General features: G+C 42.0%; 1 protein-coding gene across 2 annotated transcripts in view; it reads left to right on the forward strand.

Annotated features, from left to right (window-relative positions):
• Positions 1-22,671, forward strand: part of CRCP (CGRP receptor component) — a 31,776-nt gene that overhangs the window by 4,787 nt on the left and 4,318 nt on the right. For both annotated transcript variants that reach the window (XM_033922810.1, XM_033922811.1), the window contains exons 3-5: positions 2,126-2,224; positions 5,979-6,073; positions 15,790-15,847. In XM_033922810.1, coding sequence (XP_033778701.1) covers positions 2,126-2,224; positions 5,979-6,073; positions 15,790-15,847 — 252 coding nt within the window. The remainder of the gene's footprint in view (positions 1-2,125; positions 2,225-5,978; positions 6,074-15,789; positions 15,848-22,671) is intronic.

Genomic DNA, 22,671 nt, shown 5'->3' on the forward strand with positions numbered 1-22,671 from the left:
TCCAGTGGCATGCCAATTCGCTGAAAGGGTAGAGCTTCCTGAGAAGTTGCCCTTTAGCATGCAGTAACAAGAATGACACACAAGCAATGGGCACCTTAAAGACCGCTCCTCTGGTCTCTTGTTTCTGTGGGAACGGCCGCAAAAGTTTAGCCTTCCCACAGAATTTCTTCTTTATAGGATTATTGTGGGAGACCAGATGCCAAGTGGATGTGACATGCATCTTTCCCCTTTTTCTACCTCGCACAAGTGTGGACTTGGTCAGAGAACAATAGTGGAGATATGGTGTCTCTTAAATCATATGTTGTTACTATTTGGGGTGAGTTTTGGGTTTATGTTGGGCCTATTATTTGGAGGATCCATGTGTATTCCTTGATAAGTGTTGTTATTTTTGTATAAACAACTGTCTATATGAGTTTATTTTCAATAAAAATTCAATGATAAAAAAAAGAAGTGGGAAAAGGACGAGCTGCTTTTCCAGGTGAAATCTTTGTTTGTACCGTCACCAATAGATAGAAACATGATGGCAGATAAACACCAAATGGCCCATCTAGTTTGCCCATCCGCAGTAACCATTATCTCTTTCTCTCTCCAGGCCCTTTTGAATTCACAGTCTCTGTTTCCACTACCTCTTCCGGGAGACTGTTCCATGCATCTATCACCCTTTCTGTAAAAAAAATATTTCCTTAGATTACTCTGGAGCCTGTCACATCTTAACTTCATCCTATGCCCTTTCATTTCAGAGTTTCCTTTCAAATTAAAGAGACTCGACTCATGCGCATTTACACCACGTAGATATTTAAATGTCTTTTATCATATCTCCCCTCTCCCGCCTTTCCTCCAAAGTATACAGATTGAGATCTTTAAGTCTTATGAAAAATTGGTGATGCTACAAATAAAGAATCCACCTAGAAAAGCATCTTATCCTTTTCCCTCTTCTTTTGACTATATTTTCAGAATAGTGCTTAGGCAGATTTGAAGAGCACGTTTCTAAAACTCAGTCCATTTTTTTTTTTTATCAGTTTTGAGCTGTGAGATAAATTTCATTCATCGAGGCAAGATTTATTTACTGTAGATTATTCACAGTGAGTTTTGGCACAGGAATAAGCTACAGTAAATGAATCTTGCTTTCATGAATGAATGAAATCAATCGCATAGCTCAAAACTTACAAAAAAAAAATGGACTAAGTTTTTGGAAAAGTGCTCTTCAATTACCATGACATTATTCTCATTAAATATTAGTGCCTACATTATGGAATCACCCCCTAAGGGGGGTAGTTTACAAAGGATTCTGCTTGAGTAAAAGGGTATTTAAAACTAAACCTGCCCCTTGCTCCCTTCAGAGGAAAAGGGAAAACTAGGGGTGAGATAAGGGTGAGCCTCTAAATCAATGTATCGTAAACTGTGTGCCTCCTGAGATTTCAGGTGTGCCGTGACACGCTGGGGAGGAGGGGAGGCGCTGGGGCCGGCTGACTGCCTATAGGACGTGCCTGTAAGCAATCAGCCAGTGCCTCTCCGGCCTGCTACCCTGCTGGCACACCCCCCTCCCTCGCCCGGTGGCTCAGGGCCTGTCTGGAGGGCCTTCATGCATGCACGGATGTCGATGTGCAGATGTCACATATGTGCGTGACATCGTCACAGTGCCGTCCGCGCACTTCCGGCTACCTTGCACCGTGGCCACTAGGTTTAGTGTGCTGTGGCTCGACAAAGTTTGCGAGGCGCTGCTCTAAATGCTGGTGCAGAATGAAATCTTTGCATGTTGTAAGTTCATAAGGTAAAGAATGTTTGTTTTCTTGCATTTCTTATACCGCCTTTTGTAGCTAAACAAACGCCATGGCACCAACCTCTCTACAGAGAGTTTCCCTTTGAAAAATGCCTTGCAAAGTCTTTTGGCTTTCAAGGACCGCTGGGAGGTTGAAAATTGGCCTACCCAATAGGAACTAGAAGATAACGTGGTTTAAAAATGTTCCAAATATGTGGTCAGTGATGTGAACATAGTGTCCTGGCTGTCAGTGAACCTTATCTGATCTTGGGCTCTTCAGCCTCTGCTTTGGTTATTATTTTCCCTTCACCAAAATGGGTGGAAAGGTAGAAAAAGAACTTGCCAAGTAATTGTGGGCTCTTGTAGGTCTACAAGCTGCTCATGGACCTCAAAGAGCAACGTAAAGAGAGCGGGAAAAGCAAGCACAGCGCTGGGCAGCAGAATCTGAATACCATCATGTATGAGGTAAGAGCTGCTTTATTAACAATCCTGTAAAGCTCATAGAGAAATATAGCAGTTATTTTTTAGGATCTTCAGATGGCTGTTATTACTCAAAATTACAGCTCAACTCTTCATTGATCCAAAATTGGTTTCTCTGCTGTTTTTCTTGTTATGTTTGCTAATATTTTTTACTCTTATCAATCATTATTTATAATTTATCACTGACAATCATATATACAAAAGATAGGTATTAAAAGGGGTTGGCTTTATTAACAATGACATTTATTTTAGCCCCCTTTTATCAAGAGGTGATAGGCTTAGGAGTAATCTATCTAGACGAAGACTATCTGAATTCAAGAAAGCGTGGGGCAGGCACGTGGGATTTCTTAGGGAGAAGAGGAGATGGTGGATACTGTGAATGAGCAGACTGGATGGGCCATTTGACCTTTAAATGCCGTCATGTTTCTATGAGAATATTCACATATTCTTACGAGGAGGAATATCAAACAGAAGGATAGAAAGGTACTTTTGTAATTTGTTTTGCCTGGTGCCTTTGTCAAAGTGACTGTTGCTGCTGTTCAAGACCGGCTCCAAGAGGTTGTGGTACCCTGGGCTAGCTGCTTTTGCACACTCCACCCCAGAATATTTTCCTCTTTTGTCAGAGTTGTCCCTCCAGCCCCATTGAATTTTTCTAAGCTTTTGCTCCCCCCCACCAATAGTTTATTCATCTTTTCACAACTGTACTCCCCCCCCCAGCCCTCTAAATATTTTTTCATGCCATAATGCCCTGGAATGTTATTTCTTTTCAGCAACCCCCCCTGTCCAGCCCCTCCCCAATGGTCCAGCTTATGTCCTTTTCCATTCCCTCCCCTCCCTAATCTCCTAATTCCTTCCCTCTCCAATGGTCCGACATGGCTTTTGTCGTTCAGATCCTATAGATTCAAAATGCAAGAAGTTTTGTCAGAAAAGTGGTTGTGTTATATATTACTCTCATCACTAGGAAAAATTAGAGACAGCAGGTTATCGCGTGTTTATCTATGCTAACGATATTACTGTCTTGTTTTAATTGGATAATATATTACTAGATATTAATCAGAAAATTCCACAGTGTTTTCACTTGATTACAGAGTGGATGAATGCTTCTTATCTGAGGCTGAACAAAGATAAAACTAAATTCTTATTAATTGGTTCCAAAGACATACAAGGGAAAGATTTAACTCTTAAAGTAGATGGTATTCATTATAACTTGGAATCATCTTTAAAACCAAACCATATCATACATTTTTCTTCTATACCACAAGTTTCTACTAGGATTCAATGCAGTTTACAGTAAGACCCCCTCTCCCCCCGCGCTTATGTGCCCATTCGGCTGAACATCTCTGGCTTAAATCCCATGTGCATGCCAACTTCATACACTTCAAATTCATGCTGACATCATTCCAATCTGCCCTCTTACTGGCAAAACAAGAATACAAACCCACATAACCACTTCTCTTCTCTCCAACCCTTGCCATCTCTTTACCACACTAAACTCCCTACTCAAAGCACCCTCACCACCTAGCTTTATGACAAGGAGAGAAATCTGCTTATAAAGCTAAGTTAATTTTTTTTAACTAAAAAAATTAATAATGCAAGAACAAATAAGAACTGTGAAGATAAATTTAATAGTGAGTATAATACTATGCTGGGAATAATGACAACTCCAGCCACAATGCTCGTGTGGAGATCTGATCTAGTTAGATAGACTGTGAGCCCACCGGGACAGATAGGGAAAATGCTTGAGTACCTGATTGTAAAAACGCATAGATAACCTTGATAGGCGGTATATAAAAAAAATCCTAATAATAAATAATAATAATAATATCTTCCGTTGAGGCATTAGTATGCAAATCTGTATGTCCCAATAAGTTTATACAGCGCTACTGTGGGTGATTATTGGTGTGTGCTTTATTATAATTAAGAAAACTAATCAACACATGAAAGATCCCTCCTATCTGTCACATCCTCAACCTATTGGTCTCCACTGCAGCTGTCCCTGATGCCTTCAAACATGCCACTGTCACACCTCTCCTCAAAAAAACTCTCACTGGACACCACGTGTCCCTCCAACTATCGCCCCATCTCCCTTTCCTAAGTCCATCAATGGCTTATGGATTTTTCTTTTGGGAAAATTCAGATTCACCGTATCAACTGGCTCATCTTTATCCACATGTTTATTCACCCCTGAAAGAAATGTAGTAGCATGGTGAGGCAAGATTTCCCTTGAGTAAATCCATGTTGGCTTTGTTTTATCAATTCATGTATATAGAAACATGATCACTTTCACTAAATCACCTTGCTTCTTTATAAAGAGCAATATCACTATAAATCAACAAGTAACTGGAGTTGTTTAGTGAACACTCAGACCCACAGCTGAGGGTCTGAGTGTTCACTAAACAACTCCAGTTACTTGTTGATTTATAGTGATATTGCTCTTTATAAAGAAGCAAGGTGATTTAGTGAAAGTGTTTATTAACAATATCACCTTGGATAAGTAAGTTCCCTTGAGGTACAAGATATAGAAACATGATGACAGATAATGGCCAATTGGCCAATCTAGTCTGCCCATCCGTAGTAACTATTATCTCTTCATTAATTTTGTTCTTTTTAATAGTCTCTATCATTTTGCCTGGCACTGAAGTGAGGTTTACTGGTCTATAATTCCCGGTTCACCTCTGGAACCATTTTTTGAAACTGGTGTTACATTTGCTCTCCAGTCTTCTGGTACCGTGCTTGATTTTAAAGATAAATTCTATTTTAGTAACATTATGTCCGCAAGTTCATTTTTTAAATTCTATCAGTTCTCTGGGAAGTATGCCAGGCAATTTGCTACTCTTTAATTTATCAAATTGCACCATTTGCATCTTTCAGGGTTTCAGAGATTTGTTTCAGTTCCTCTGACTCATCACTATCGAATACCATTTCTTTGGTGAAGACTGAAGGAAAGGCCTTGTATTTATGTTTGTTTATTAAAATTTGATATACTGCTAAGCTTTATTAGGTCACAGCACTTTACAAGATAAATGAAAGAAAGGAACTCCATCATAAACAGAACTGAACTATCCTTCATTCTAGACATTCAAATTAAAACCGCTATCTTTCGCTTTCCAACTCCCTATGTCACAGGTTAGTATCAGTCTGCTGACCATTAGCTTTCCTAAAAAATATGTTTTTAATAATATTTTAAACCGTTTTAGCGATGCTTCCATTCAAATCAAACCTGGGATTCTAGTCAATAAATTTATATTTAGCTCATGCCTCTTCATTGATGAGTAAAGGCAAGGTAAAGTAGGCATTTCCTTGTCTCTAGAGGGCTTATGATTTAATGCTGTAGCTGAGTTAACAGAGGGTAAAGTGGTTTGTCTGAAATCACTATGAGTGTCAATGGAATTTGAACTTTGATGTACCTGGTTCTTAGCCTGTCTCTTGAACCATTAGATTACTCCATCACTCAGCGTCAAATCTTATCTTTGTATACTCTAAACTTTGGGTCAATTAATGGTATGACAAACCTTCTAAGAATCCATTAAACTGAGACAATCTTTGCTCAGCATATTTTTGGACCAGGATAGACTTTTTGCTTTTTTTTTTTAATCTTCCAAAGTAGGGAACTAGCAGAGCTGAAAACTGACATTCTCAGTCTGGACATAAAAATATCCCTGCCAGTTTGCTTTGTGGATATTTCTTTGACTTTGTGCTCTCAAAAGAGTAATAAACTGTTTTATTCATTTATTTTCAGACTTTAAAATACTTGTCAAAAACGCCATGCCAACATCAGAGTCCAGAGGTACTGAGAGATTTTTTAACTGCAGTGAAAGCCCATAAGCTCACCAAGTAAGTGATCTGTATCCTCAAATAGAGATCCAATATACCATATATACTCAAATATAAACCAAGTAACCTTTTTGCCCCTAAGACCAGTTTTTGGTTTCTTATTTATAAATCCAGCTAACAATTTATACCACTGTGCAGCCTGGTGTCCCAGGAAGTCTAACTGGTTATTTAAATTTTTCCATTCAGGGAACCTTACCTGAATGGCCTGCTTCAGTTGCAACCATCTATAACTTTGTGATTTATTAAGTCCACGTATCTACTAGAATTCTGTTTTCTTTATATAATCTAGGCATTTTGATACTGAGAACATGGCATAATCGCAGAGAAAACATGAGTCGCCATTCCAACCATAACCAATCTGGGGTATTTTCAATGAGCTCTGGGATGACCCAATACATACCTTGGCGTAAAATATAGGCCTATAAAAATTGGGAAAATTTACCCCTCTTTCCGTAATTGGTTTTTGTAAAGATACTAAAGCAACTGAAGATTCAGGTCCCCCACCTCCCAAAAAAACTTTAATGGAGTTTATTGAATTTTGATTTAGCTCCCCTGGGCCGTTATAATAATTTTAAAATGATTTGGGGGCCATTAACAAATTATTGCAATAAATAGACATCATTTTCCTAATGAAAGTACATTTACATGTAGGGGGAGGGGGGAGGGTAAATAGTTCTTTTAAAGGTTTGATTAATAGATTGAAATATAATATATAAATTATATTTTGAATTCAATTACTTGTGGGAAGGGTGGTTGGGGGGGGGAATAAATTCATGTATGTAAAATCAGAATTGTATGAATATCAAGTGATTTGTAACAGTTAATATGATGTGGTATTGTGCACTTGTTGTAAGATGAAAAATGAATAAAGAATTTTAAAAAAATAAAAATTTTGATTTAGCTCCCCTGGGCTGTTTTTTATAGCATAAAATCACTGCCACAACTGCCATCTTGGATTTCCCAATTTTTAATTAAAGGCCTCTTTTTGCCTGAGTACCCCTCAAATTTGCTTAAAATCAATAGGGATGGACTTCTCAGGTCTTCATACTTCAGATTCATGCTAGACAGATGTCAGCCTGAGGAGCTTCTGTGTTCCACATGCTACAGTGCATATGAGGGGGCAGGAGTCATAGGCTTAGCCTCCTCTGACCCCCCCCCCCCAGGTTAATAGAGTCACTGTCAGTTCAATTGGTGGATCAGAAGTCCTTTTTAGACCTCTCGTTTAGTGATGCAGCATCTGCTGCGAAGCATTACTGCACATACACTGCCAAATTGGCAGGGACTCCACTGCAATTTCCCAGCAGGGTTTTACCCCAGATTTTATGAGCCTGATGTTTGAGGCTCTGTGGTAGCTACCATAGATCCTAGCACCTGGAGATAGTGCCACGCCGTGGGAGCCGGCATCACCAATAATAATAATAACAACTTTATTTTTGTATACCGCAGTACCATAACAGTTCAGAGCGGTTAACAGAGAAAGAGACTGTATATAGACAGCGAAATTACATAAAAGATATTCCGATTATCTTAACATGTCAGGAGTAGTTAGGTATATCTGGAGGTATATCAGAGATACAAGGCAGGGGTATAAAGGGGGAGGGGGTCAGAGAAATTTGTCAAAGAGATAAGTTTTGTTTGAGTTCCTGAAAGTTTGGTAGGAGGGTGAATGTGAAATGTGAAATTTGCTGAGATAACTTACAGGGGCCTGCACAGGGGAGTCTGCCCCTATCAGACATTAGTCCCTCATGCCAGGTCCTTTCAAAGGACCCTGAAGTCCAGTCGTAAAAGGACTGGGAAGGGGGGGAGTTCGGTTGTTGTCAGAGGGAGCAGTTACGGCAACTGTGGTTGGGAGGGGAGCTGGCACAACCTTTTTTTTTTTTTGTAATGGGGACAGATATCGTGCGAGGGTAACATGCACAACATCTCTATTCATTAAAAAAAAAAAAAAAAAGATTTCCTGCCCCGAACAGCTGAGTGACAAGAAGCTGCTTCATGGCTTCCCCCGCCATTTCTTGCTTCCCCTGCCATTCTTACAGCAATTCATCAGTGGGATCGGACGGTGATTACGTCGAACCTTAGCTGAAATCATTTGCATGCAAACTTGTTTGAGCATCAGTCGCTCTTTTGGAATTGGCCAAAAATTGGACTGCAGCAGACCCACACGGTCTTACTGACCCTGTTTTTTTGCATCATGCCCTTAGTATGTACTTGCAGCCATTCTCTGACCACCCCTCCTTAATCTATCTCCTTAAAGCATCTTAAACATGCTGTCTCCAAAAATATTTAATTTTGTTTTATTTTATATAAAGAAACTTGCCTGCCATGCTTTAAGAATAGCCTTACAAGGTCGGATCAATGGTCCATCAAGCTCCATTCTCACAGTGGCCAATCCAGGTCACTAGTACCTGGCCAAAACCCAAAGAGTAGCAACATTCCATGCTACCGATCCAGGACAAGCAGTGGCTTCCCCCATGTCTTTCTCAATAACAGACTATGGACTTTTCCTCTAGGAAATTGTCCAAACCTTTCTTAAAACCAGCTACGCTATCCACTCTTACCACAACCTCTGGCAACCAGTGTTCCCGCTAAGCTGCGTTGACGTGCGCACGCGCACAAAATATTACCTCGCAGCGCACAAGTTTCTCGTCACAGCGCACACAGTGTAGAGCACAGTTCTTCAACCGCCGGTCCGCAAACAAAATCTTGCCGGTCCGCGAAGGATTCGGTCCCCGCCGCAACGAAAGGCCGGCGTCAGCTGACTTGCAACTTCCTGTTGCAGTCGCTGTGCCGGGACTCCTGCCTTCCACCGCGTTTGCCTCCTGCCTTGTCTCCGCACCTCCAGACCAGCAGCGGCAGCTGTGTATGCTTTTAACTTCGGCACAGAGCTGCCCCTAATCAATAGTTTAGCGCGGTTTCATAAGGCAGCCTCGGGGCCTTTGCTAGGCCGGCCCACATCGCATCATCGAAGCGGGCCGGCTATCAAAGGCCCCGAGGCTGCCTCATGAAACCGCGCTAAACTATTGATTAGGGGCAGCTCTGTGCCGAAGTTAAAAGCATACAGAGCTGCCGCTGCTGGTCTGAACTCTTGGGCCGCTGAAGGAGGGCAAAAAGCAGCTGTCCTGGAGGTTTCCCTTCCTCTCGCCTTTACAGGTTCCTTTTTTCCACCTTTTTTTTTTTTCCTTCAAACGGCAACGGGCCCCAGCATCGACATCAATCAAGTAAGTTCCACTGTCAATCAAGCGGTTCTGCTCGGCCAAAGCTTCCCCTGTGACATGAGCCACCCTCAGGGGAAAGAAAGTGACCCACAAAGGTGAGGGGAAGGGGGGCAGATGATGGAAGTTGGGGGGGGGGAGAGAGAGAGAGAGAGAGAAGGGGCAGATGATGGAATGGAGGAGATGAGAGAGAGAGAGAGAAGGGGACAGATGATGGAAGTGAGAAGAAGGGAGAGAGAGCAGAAGGCAGATGGATGTCAGTTGAGAAGGGAGAGCAGATGCTGAATGGAAGTGGGGAAAGAACACATACTGGATGGAAGGAGGAGATAAATAAAGGGGGAAGAAAATAGTAAGATAATGGAGGGGTGAGGGAAAGGGGTGACAAGCTGTGTGTACACACAGTGAAAAGAGGGAAACGGGACTAAATAGTAAGAAAGAATTTAATTTAGATGGAGGCAGAAAATAGAGAAGGAAGACCAGAGAAGAAAAGGGAAGAGAGAGCAGAGAATGATCAGATCTGAGTGGAGGAAATGAGAAGAGAGATATGCTAAAAACCACAGGGGGGAGGGAAGGATAGAGATGCCAGACCATGAGGGGAACAGAAGGAAGATGATGGATGCTAGACCAAATTGGGGGGTGGGGGGGGGGCAGGAGGAGAGATGGCAGGGAAAGACAGACAGTGAATGGAAGGGGCAGATGCTGGACTGAAGAGACAGAGAAGGTTATCATGCTGCTGTACCGGGCCATAGTACGCCCTCACCTGGAGTACTGCGTCCAGCACTGGTACTTTAAGAAGGACACGGTACTACTCGAAAGGATCCAGAGAAGAGCAACTAAAATGGTTAAGGGGCTGGAGGAGTTGCCGTACAGCGAAAGATTAGAGAAACTGGGCCTCTTCTCCCTTGAGCAGAGGAGATTGAGAGGGGACATGATAGAAACATTCAAGGTACTGAAGGGAATAGACTTAGTAGCTAAGGCAGGGAGAACGAGAGGGCACTCTCTAAAGTTGAAAGGGGATAGATTCCATACAAACGTAAGGAAGTTCTGTGGTAGAAAGCAACATATTTATTTGGCTCATAACTTGCTGGCGCCCGATATTTTTAGCTCACAGTGAAAAAAGTTTGCTCACAACACCCGCCCGCTTAGAGGGAACACTGCTGGCAACATGTACTTTACAGCTTGTTCACATATCTTTATTGTTCTGTATTATTGGCATACAGTTAAGTGGCATAGCCTATGGTTGATCTGTTCTACCGATCTTTACTGCTTTCTTAGCGCCCTGTTTCCTCCATATGCCTCCCTTACTGGTTTTAATTAAGAGAGGAGGGGTCATAACGTCAGTCTGGGCCCTCCTGTGACACAGGGAATCTGAAACTTTTCTCAGTTATGGCTCATAAATATTTCCAAAATGAATATGGTCATGTTGAATATATCTGAAAACCAAAGCCATGCAATATAAATAATTACCCCCCCCACACACACACACATACACACACTTACTTTTCTGCTGCTGTTCACATGCAGAATCTAAGAAGATGTTGACACCCCCAGCCATCCCTGAACCAAGTACAGCAAAAGGCAGGAAATGAAGACAGTATTTCACAGAAGAGGAAATATCTATGGAATCCGCACTGGTTGGCAGCTTCTCCAACACTAACAACAAGCAGGGTTATTTTATTTATTTATTCAATTTTCTATACCGTTCTCCCAAGGGAGCTCAGAACGGTTTACATGAATTTATTCAGGTACTTAAGCATTTTTCCCTATCTGTCCCTGTGGGTTCGCAATCTGTGATTCACTGGATGCAAGAGCCCTGTGTACAGCTCCCCACCCCATGAGGCAAGACATGATCTCTGTCTACTACAGAAACCCTGAGAGCAGAGAAGCTAATGCTCACTTCTTTACACTCTTTCAATCGCAATTCTGCTTTAAACAATATTTCCCTTCAGCAGAAAAACAGAGAGAGCGCACTTGGTAGGGAGCAGAAAATTACTCTTGGAATTAAAAATCAGAATGCAGTCGGTACAGTATCCGCTATATTAAAACCCTTAGCGCTCATGCGCACTTCATATGGCATGATCCCTACGTCCGTGATCTGTGCTTCCGTGGCCCCGCATGCGCAGTAGAGTAGAACTCTGCCTGCAACGGTTTTCTCATCGTCCTCCCTCGGCAATGCTGCAAGCGTCACGCTGCTGACCACATAGGTCCCTGCCCCACCCCAGAAAAGGCCTGCCGACCAACCCACTCCTCCCACGGCCCGGCACACCTACCCGACAACCCCGGACACCAAACTCCACAGACATCAGCTCCCCGTGGCCCGGCAGAGGCCCCGCACCAGAGTGAACTTGCACTGCCACCCAGAACTCCCTCACCTCTGCTGACCCGCACCCCGGCCTGTCCCACAGAGCGCCCCCGGCAATCCTGGCACAGACCCAAGGCATAGGAGACACTGGAACACCAACAATGCAACAGGTACTCTAATGATGCTGGATGGGGTGGAAAAGGTGGAAAAAGGAAAGGTAAAAGAGGAAATGGGAATATGAGTAGGTAAAAAGAAGGGAGAAGGGCTACTGCTGGACAGGGGGGAGAGGCAGAAAGAAAGGGGGGCAGGGAGAGAGAAAGAAAGACAGACATACAGAAAGAATGAAAGAAATGCCTAAGTCTACCCATCTATTCTAGCACCCGTTAATGTAACGGGCAAAAAAACTAGTATGTGATAAAAGCAGAAACACAGAGGCTTTCAGCTGAGCGTATTGCCTTTGAAATGTTCTCTCATCTTACATCTAAATTAAGTGATTTAATTACAGCTGCATCTTGGATGTTTATTGTAATTCAAAACATCTGTATAAGCACTATCTAAGGCCTTTAGCCATTTAGAAAATTGAAGTCAGGAGTGGGGTGGGGAGGGGAGTAGAGAAGATGTATTGTTACGTGGCAGAGATCAGCAGCTTAAATCTGTCAAATACACAGTTGTGGTGCATCTCCTGCTAAGTGCTTGGATATTGCTCTAAAATAAAAAATCACCTCAAAGTCATAGAGCAAATTTTGTATTCAGGTCATTACACTGAAGGGCAAAGACATTTTCAGGTTTCTCTTTTAAGTCATCAAACAGACTAAAGCAGTGGTCTCAAACTCGTGGCCCAGGGGCCACATGCGGCCCGCCAGGTACTATTTTCAGGCCCTCGGTAAGTTTATCATAATCACAAAAGTAAAATAAAACAGTTTCTTGATCATATGTCTCTTTAGCTATAAATTCCAATATTATTATTAAGGCTTAGCCAATAGGAAAAATGTATAAACTATAAAGCAGGGGTGTCCAACCTGCGGCCCAAGGGCCGCATGCGGTCCTGTGAAGTATTTTGTGTGGCCCCGGTCGACGGTGATGCAATGTTTTCCTCTGCTGTCCCCGGGTGTTTACCGTCTTGCCGGCTCCCTCCTCTGTCTTGCTGCAACGTTTGCGTATTTGTGCGGCCCCAGAAACAATTTTTTCGGCCAGTGGGGCCCAGGGAAGCCGAAAGGTTGGACACCCCTGCTGTAGTTTTACCTCATGCAAAATTGTCATTTCTTTAATAAGACATTAACTATTTTTTCTGAGGCTCTCGACCTACGAATCCAAAATGTGGCCCTGCAAAGTGTTTGAGTTTGAGACCACTGGACTAAAGAGAATGCCAGAAGCAGTACAGTCAAAATGATATACCCCCCTTTTTTCAAAACCGCAAGAGGTTTTTAGCGCCAGCCAGGGCACTGCTCCGATGTTCATAGGAACTCTATGACTATCGGAGCAGCAAAGAGCATTCAGTGTGCCGGCTGGCGCTAAAAACCTCTTGCGTGGTTTTGTAAAAGGGGAGGGATAGTGCTGTTGATTACTGAAAAGGACATAAGACAAAAATATGATAGCTGATAAGGAATATACCACATAGGCCCTCTTACTAAGCCGTGGTAGAGGTTTCCACTGCGTCCCAGGGTGCTAAATGCTCCGAAGTTGCTCCGGCACGCGTAGAAACCTCTACTGCAGCTAAGTAAAAGAGGGCCTTAGTTATTTCTTTATTAATCATCTTTATGAAGAGATTCGCCCACTAAGGGCTCCTTTTACAAAGGCGCGGTTACGAAGGTGCGGTAGCAGTTTAACACGCGCTAAACCGCCGGACGCGCTAGCCACTACCGCCTCCTCTTGAGCAGGTGGTAGTTCTTTTGGCTAGCGCAGGGATTAGCGCTCCGTAAAAGGAGCCCTAAGTAAAGCTTGACATAAACATACAATTTTGTTAATAGTATAACAGTAATAATATGACTAAATATAAAACAAAAATACAATCAATAAGGTAATCTTTGGAGACCAACAAATTGAATCCTACTTGTAGGAATCACATGATACAGTGTCAGAAATACAGATATGATAAACAGTGTCAGCACAATACAAATGACACACTGATTAGACATGTATTAGAGCCTTTAAATAATATAAATATAATAATAATAATAACTTTATTTTTGTATACCGCAATACCAATGTCATGGCTGGTATAAAGCTGTAGACCCCATTTGAAAGCTTACTTGTTTCTAGACCGAGTCATCAACCAAGAGGAGCTCGACTCGGTTAACATTAATGTACTACATAATACATAAACTTGACAAGGGGTACAGATAAGAGTAGAGGTATATTATAGGGATGGGATTAGAGGTAAGTTACAAAATTAATCAGGGACCACTGTTCAGGCACTAGGCCTGATGGGCCGCCGCGGGAGCGGACCGCTGAGCAAGATGACCTCTGGTCTGACTCAGCGGGGGCAACTTCTTATGTTCTTAAAAGTAGACTGAAATAATTAATTTCCAAATTGTTTATCAAACAAAAAAGTTTTTAGAGCTTTCCGGAATAAAGCAAAAGAACCTAAACTTCTTAATGTAAGCGGTAAAGCATTCCAGAATTCGGTTAATTAATTTTTTTTTATTTATATCATTTATATATACTGTATACATCTCAAAGAAATTTATATATGTATAATTAGAGAGTTTGCCACAATATAACAAATAAGAAAATACAATTCCAAATTTAAACAATGCTCTTAACAGTCCTCATTAGGGAGAGACAATTCATACATCAGAGAGAGTGATTTACTTTAAAAATAAACAAAGAAAAGAAAAATATAAAAGAAATATTGTAGTGTTACATCTTCTATTAATTCAAAGACCTTTTAACTAGAGTCAGTCACTTATGTTACCCAACAGACATTACTACTCCTTTTCCTTCAAGAAAATATCTTAATTGGGAGGATTCATAAAAAAATATAAGATGTTTGATCCAAGAGATCATACATTTACATGGATATCTTAATTGAAATTTAGCTCACAAAGCAATCACAAACTGTCTCATTTCTAGAAACCATTTTCTCCTGGTTTGTGTTATTTTCGAGACATCTGGAAACATGGAAATATTACTATCTTTTAGCCTTAAAAAAAGCCTAAGAAGTGATTCATTGTCCTGATGAAAAACAAAAGTAACCAGAAGTGTCGACCGACTTATAACTTTGTCCCCAGAGGTTTCCAGGATTTCTATTATATTCAATGGACTTGAGGAATCAGGTTGATCCACTTAAGCTTTAAGTGGAATATAAATACTAAAAATAAAGAAAGAAGTGGCAGGCCAGTATGGTAAGCTTTATGGGCCAAAAGCAGGATTTTAGAATGGATATGGTAAGTAAACGCAACCCAGTGTTTGGGCATTCAAGAGATATGTGACATGGTCTCACTGTTTAGCATCATAAATGCCATTGTGTACATATACAGTATAAAGCATTCTAAATTCAACTAGCTCGTTTTTCTGAAGAAATAAAGGTAAACATCTGGTCTGCATTGTAGGGTTGCCAGAGACTTTTTCCTTGTTGTTTTGGATGACTTTAGCAGCAGAGAGAGGGCTGATTTCTGTGGAGGTGTGATATAGAGAGTTGTGCGGGGACAGAAATCCCACCCGTCCCCGCCAGGATCCTCTCCATCCCCACCCGTCCCCCTCAGGATCCTCTCCGTCCCCACCCATCCCCGCAAGGAATTATCTCCACCTCCGCTCGTCCCCATAAAAAGCAGCAATTACTTCTGACAGGATCATCAATTCCACAGTTTCTTTTGTGTTTGCGCTGCTGTTTTCCTTGTGGAATCTCTTTGGTGGAACCCTTTTTTTGTTTTCTGTTCAGGTAATTAACTTATAAACCCCCTCTTTTACTAAGGCTGACGTGTCTATTATATTATATGGACGAACCCTGCTTCCAAAGCCTTCCATCCCCATGGGAGTCCCGTGGGCCAGAGGGGGGTCCCCGTGGGAGTCCCGTGGGTTAGGGGAGGATTCCCGCGATCCCCGTTCCCGTGCAGACCTCTAGTGTGATAACATTAAAAAGACATAACATCGCTCTGACAGTCATCCTGTGTGGTGACTTTATAGCTGGCATTACCAGTCTCTCTTAATATGGTAAGAACCTCAAGTTTTTATGTTTTGGTTTTTGGTTTTTTTTTAAACAGAGCAGAAAAGCTCCAGCTGCTAAATCACAGGCCGAAGACAGCAGTGGAAATACAGTTGGTAAGTTAAAATATGAATGTTTTTTGCAACAATTGAGGCTGGTAGGGACAATGTATCATACAAAGGGGTGAAAATTAAGACCAAATAAAAGCTGAGAGAGAGAATTTTATTTTCAGAAAGAGCTCTAGTTTTATGATATAATTTTAATTTAAGGACAAATTTATGGAAGGCTTTTTGCCCACAGTGAGACGTTTCAGAGTGTGTTATGTAAAATAACTAGTGTTCCATATGCTCAGTTTTTACGGAACCTCTTATACAACTTAATTTATAATCAAAATAATTTAAGTTTTTCTAGTTCACAGCTGTTTTTCAGTTCATTTAATACATTTTACTGGGTATTTGTTCTAAAATGTTCTCCTGATATATGAATTTATGTTGTAGTGCTAAAGCAAGCCTAAAATATGAATTTCCCTTCAGATACTAAAGAGCCATCAGATTTTGTTAATGTTGCACCACGGATTGGCTCATTAACTTGAATGTTTCGATCATGTCTCCTCTCAGTCTCCTCTTTTCAAGGGAGAAGAGGCCCAGTTTCTCTAATCTCTCATTGTATGGCAACTCCTCCAGCCCCTTAACCATCTTAGTCGCTCTTCTCTGGACCCTTTCGAGTAGTGTGACAGTGTTCATAAAGCTGTTTGTGCACTATTTTTTGGTCTAACAGTTTCTTTGTGCTCTTTTGGACGAGGCTTTCTAATGTGGCAAAAGCAGCATTTCAGCTACTCAGGGTGTTTGCCTTAGTATTTAAGTATTCATATCAGCCAGGTATTTGTGACCTGGATTGGCTATTATTGGAGACTGGATGTAGAGCTCGATGGATTTCAATCTGACCCAGCATGGCTTTTGTTATGTTCTCCCTCTGAATGTGACTCAGCCATTGCATTTACATCTTTAGCTACTGGCCACCGAATGGCCCCCTCCAGGACCTGGTACACATGGACCCTGAATCTAGCCAGTGCATGATAGTTGAGGCTTCCTCCCTGCATCTGGATTCTGGGCATTCACAATTTTCTTCATTATGTTTTCATATGATCTCATTTTTCATAATGTTGCAGATTGTATTACAAATAGTGCTAGAAGACAAAATTCCTTCTTGTATGCCTTAAGCTTCAGCATACTTCTGCACTATTGTGGTTCAACCTAATTCATTGGCAATCATTGCTAGTACAGAGAACATATTTCCATTATCCCTAAATCCTGACCTCTCTTCTGAGAGAACCCAACAGTGTAATTGTGGCTTGTTGTTCTGGCAGTTGAACAGAAACTTTCAGTATAGTTTACAGAAGCCACCAAAGAACTCGTGAAGGGCAATTCTATAACTGGTGCCTGCATTTGCGTGCCTCATGTATACATGATTTTGCAGAAGCATACACTTACCTGCAAAAATGCTAGCAGGGCACCTAAGTGCTATTCTGATGGCATATGCAAGGGGAACATGTACCTGGACGGGGCTCCCACTTGCATGATACTTACAGAATATTGTAGGTTTTGTGTGTTCCTGCAGTTATGCTGGTTCAGTGGCTGTTGTAACTGCAGGTGTATAAATGATAAGGCATGCTAATACCGGTTTATGCTAGTATTTTATAACAGAATCTGAGCGTCCAAATTCCATTATAGAATACGCTATCACTATGCATCATAGTGGCACATAAATGGAGATGGCTAGTTATAGAATTGCCCCCTTAGTGGAGATCCCTTTTGACCATTGGCGCTATGAGCTGGATCTGATCTTAAAAGCTTGTTGAGAATCTTCTTGAGGAGGGGAGTGGCCAAGATGGCGGCACATACCAGGCGACTCTAAGAACATGCTCTGGGTGTTTTTTCCTTCTGAGCTATGCCGCATAAACGGAAAGCTATTGTAAAGGCGGTAACCTCCTCAACGCCTTTGCAATCTTTGAGACAACTGCCGATTGAGCAATTTTTGCCAGCGCTCACTTCACAGAAGGGCGTAGGAAGCCCCGCAGCGTGTGTGGGTGGAAAAGGCTCAACCACGCAGGGGTACGAGATCTCTCTATCGCCCCTGTCTTTTGCAGCACCTCCCTGTCTGGCAGAAGCCGCTACTGAGGAAGCAGGACGCAAGGCTGCCGAAGAGGCAACGAGCAATCCTGCTAAGGAGGCAGCAACGGTAGATGAGCTTTTACCAATGGAGAACACCACAGGAATGACTCTCTTGGAATCTTTTGTTTTCCAACAAGACTTGGACACCTTTATGAAACAGTATTTCAGATCCTTCAAAAATGTATTCCATGGAAAAAGGATATGAGTGTACCAAGATGTTACAAAAAGTACCCAAGAATGGAGAAAGCAATTTTTGGTTTTGAGAACAAACGGCCTCTTTTACAAAGCCGCACTAGCAGCCCCGAAGCCCATTGAGATTTAAAAGGCTTCGGGGCTTTTGTTGCGCGGCTTTGTAAAAGAGGCGCATCATGCCTACTTGCCTACCCATGTAAGTGTATAATAAAATATGTACAGGTTAAATATGTGTTTTACTTCCCCGAGAGAACATAAGCATGGCCTCTGCTGAGTCAGACCACGGGTCCATCATGCCCAGCAGTCCGCTCCCGCGGTGGCCCCCCCAGGTCCATGACCTGTAAGGGATCTTATACCTAAAACATTCTATTCCTTAATCCTTTAATATCCTGTATGGTAACCCTCTAACTATACCCTTCAATTCCCTTTTCCTTCAGAAAATCATCTAATCCCATTTTGAAACCCCAAATCGTATTCTGCCCTACCACCTCCTCTGGTAGCGCATTCCAGATGTCCACTACCCTCTGAGTGAAGAAGAACTTCCTAGCATTTGTTTTGAATCTGTCTCCTTTCAATTTTTGCGAATGCCCTCTTGTTTTTGTTGCCCCCGCTAGTCTGAAGAATCTGTCCCTCTCTACCTTCTCCATACCCTTCATGATCTTATAAGTTTCTATCATGTCCCCTCTAAGTTTCCGCTTTTCCAGGGAAAAGAGCTCCAGCTTCTCTAGCCTTTCAGCATATGAAAGGTTTTCCATGCCTATTATCATCCTTGTTGCTCTTCTCTGGACCCTCTCGAGTATCGCCCTATCCTTCTTAAGGTACGGCGACCAGTATTGGATGCAGTACTCCAGATGCAGGCGCACCATCGCCCGATACAGTGGCAGGATAACTTCCTTCGTTCTGGTCATGATACCTTTTTTGATAATGCCCAACATTCTGTTCGCCTTTTTTGAGGCCGCTGCATTGTGCCACTGGTTTCATTGTCCTATCCACTAAAACCTCCAAGTCCTTTTCCAGTTTGCCTTCTCCCAGTACCATCCCCCCCATCGTGTAGTTATACATCTTTCCCTAAGTGCAAGACTTTACTTTTCTCCACATTGAAGCTCATCTGCCACTTGTCTGCCCACTCACTCAATTTGTTCAGGTCCCTTTGTAGTTCTTTGCATTCATCCACAGTTTTAACCCTACTGGAGAGTTTTGTGGAGAGGCTGAAAGTGTTTCTTGAACTGAAAAGAATTGTTCCAAACTGACGGAATGAAAAGTACCAGTAGGGCGAAATTGTGTTATTCTTGTTCCTTTAACATTTTCTTCATTGATTAATTGCTACACTCCTCCCTCCGTATTTGCGGGGGTTAGAGGCAGAGTCGGCCCGCAAATATGGAAAATTTGCAAATAACTTTTGGGATGACTCTGACCCACCCCCCGCCTCCCTCCTGCGTCCCAGACCTTACAGGGTGGTCTAGCAGTGATGCGGGGCGGGAGCGATCTTCCTACACTCCTGCCCCGTGCAGAGCTCTCATCGAAAATGGCTGCCGTGAGTTACCGTTGTAGTCTCTCCAAGTACCGCCCCGGACATCCTGTATTCGTGCTTTAACAAGAAGTTTATTTCTTGTGATGTTTAATTTGAAATGATATAAATAAAGAATTTAAAAAAAAATAAAAATAAAAGCTTGTTGAATGCTCATGGTCTATGACAGCAAGCCCTTTGTGGGTTATTTCTTGTCTGCCTCCATCCTATTTACCATTGGAGGTACCATCGGAACAGTTGGGCAGACTGGATGGACCATTCGGGTCTTTATCTGCCATTATTTACTATGTTACTGTGTTAGAAGCATGACCAGAGTGTTTTTGACAAATGGATTCTGTTTTTTTGCCTTGTTTTAGCAAAAGCTGACACTCCACCAACAGGAGGCCCTGCTAAGTCCCACCTACGCCTTCAAATGCAAAGTCTAAACAAAATAAAAAGGCATCATATTTGTTCCAAACACACAACTCAGTTGAGATGTTGGACAGATTCCTCTTACAGCCTGCAAGTTATTGAGTGGCTTAATGCTATATGTCAAATCTTGATGGAATCCATCTGCTTTCAAGGCTGAAGAAACAGAGGGTTTCTGTTAGTGTATCACATTTAATGTACCCATTACCATCAAGGACACTGAAAATACTGTGTATTATTTTTCAGAGAATAGCTTTTAAGCTGCTTAGAATTATTATTTCATGTGATAGGGACATAAGCTTATCACAGTACTGGTGCCAAAGGGCTGTTTTTAAGTGGTTTCTCTGGCAATGATACTTATGGCATTGTGCCATGTCAAAAGGCAGTCAGCCAAATTACTGGATGGACTGAAGTTTCTGGGGCGTTTGCCAGAGTGTGAGGACTCATAAGAACATAAGCAGTGCCTCTGCTGGGCTAGACCAGGGGTCCATCATGCCCAGCAGTCCGCTCATGCGGCGGCCCATCAGGTCCAGGACCTGTATAGTAACCATCTATCTGTACCCTTCTATCCCCTTTTCCTTCAGGAAATTGTCCAATCCGTTCTTGAACTCCAATACCATACCCTGTCCTATCATGCCATCTGGAAGTGCATTCCAGGCGTCCACCACCTGTTGGGTGAAAAAGAACTTCCTCGCATTGGTCCTGAATCTGTCCCCTTTTAATTTTTCCGAATGCCCTCTCGTTCTTGTAATTTTCGAAAGCTTGAAGAATCTGTCCCTCTCCACTTTCTCTATGCCCTTCATGATTTTGTAAGCCTCTATCATATCCCCTCTAAGTCTCCGCTTCTCCTGGGAAAAGAGCCCCAGTTTCGCCAGTTTTTCAGTGTATGAAAGGTTTTCCTTATCTTTTGTCAAAAGTGTCGCTCTCTTCTGAACCCTCTCGAGTATTGCCATATTCTTCTTTAGGTACAGCGACCAATATTGGACGCAGTACTCCAGATGCGGGCGCACCATCGCCAGATATAATGGGAGGATAACTTCTTTCGTTCTGGTTGTAATACCCTTCTTGATTATACCTAGCATTCTATTCGCTTTCTTTGCGGCCGCTGCGCACTGTGCCGATGGCTTCATGGTCTTGTCCACTATTATCCCCAAGTCCCTTTCTTGGGTGCTCTCACTCAGTAACAGCCTCCCATCGTGTAGCTGTACCTCAGGTTTCTGTTCCCTATGTGCAAAAGTGCTCAGTACTTTAGGCAGGCTCATCTGTTCCTCCCTAGACGTCTAGCACTGCTTTTGTACGTCAGCTATGGTACAGAATCCTATGTCTTTGCCACAGAATGAAAGATTAGGTTCTTTCCTTGCTAATCTTTTTTATGTTAGAAGACATAGGATTCTGTACAGCCTTCCCTGTGCAGACCTTCAGTTTGCCTGATTTCTGCCGGTGTCTGTCTCGGGACCCCTTCTCCTGTTTGTTAGATTTAACAGAGACAAAACTACAGGAACATGAAGACTCCTATTCCCTTACTCCTTTGGGAGATTTTTATAGTTCTTACTTGTTCCACTTTGCAGGTTGTTTCCTAGCTACTCATGCACTGAGATTGTTGTTCAGTGTTGATTGTTAATTGCTATTAATCATTATTCTTTTATCATAAGTTACAGAGCAGATCAGAATATGGATTCCGTGCCCCTCCTCTTTTCTTCTGTTTCAATGGAGTTCAATTGCTTTGGTACTAACTGAAGAGAGCGGTTCTCCACTTCAGAAGGGGAGGAGTTTCAGAGTTTTTGAGTGACACCCTTCTGCAGATTTGCAACTAATGGGAAGCAACAGCTACAGAATCTTATGTCTTCTAATAGAAAGATTAGCAAGGTAAGAACCTGATCTTTCTTTACTGGGAGGAAGAAAAGATGGGAGAACTAGGAATCCAGCTGGCACTGCTATTGTTACATCAATCCCTATGTTTCCATCCACAGAAGTAAAATGCCACCCAGTGATTTTAGTATTGTGCTTCACAATTCTAGTGAAAACAATGGGATGCTTTCAAGAATTTAAGCAAAGAAATAAAACCAATTTAAAAAGCAACAACTTTCTCTTTCCATCTTTCTTCCCCACCCGTGCAGTCTGTAAATATTGTTTGAGACCGTCAAGATGAAAGATTCTGAAACCAGGCATGGTGATGTTTGTGAAGCAAAACATTATAACTGGGTTCATATGGTTATGAAATGTTGTTTTTCCCAGTTCCTTTGTTCTTTGGGTCTTTATTTGCCTGTTCTGTTTATTTATTTTAAAAATTTCTAGACTGCCTAAATCTAAGCAGTTTGCATAACAACATACATAATATTGACACAAACAACATACAACTTAGACATATCAACGTCACTAATTCTTCACATTTCTCCGTAACTGGTTGGTACAAAGTGATTCGAACAGAATTATTGACCTCCCATTTTTTATCGTTTCTCGTAATCTTGTAATTACAAAATTACCATATCAAAATCAGTACCATCCCTCAAGCAGGCAAATGAGTTTCCAAAAAGTTTCTTAAAGGTCAGTGTGAGTTGCAGATATGGCTAGGTTTGAACTTGAAGCTTTCCCTCCAGTCTGATTTAGTAATGTCTCTGCACACGTTTGTTTTCTGTTTATC

This window comes from Geotrypetes seraphini, chromosome 15, assembly GCF_902459505.1.
Source record: "Geotrypetes seraphini chromosome 15, aGeoSer1.1, whole genome shotgun sequence".
Taxonomy (NCBI): domain Eukaryota; kingdom Metazoa; phylum Chordata; class Amphibia; order Gymnophiona; family Dermophiidae; genus Geotrypetes; species Geotrypetes seraphini.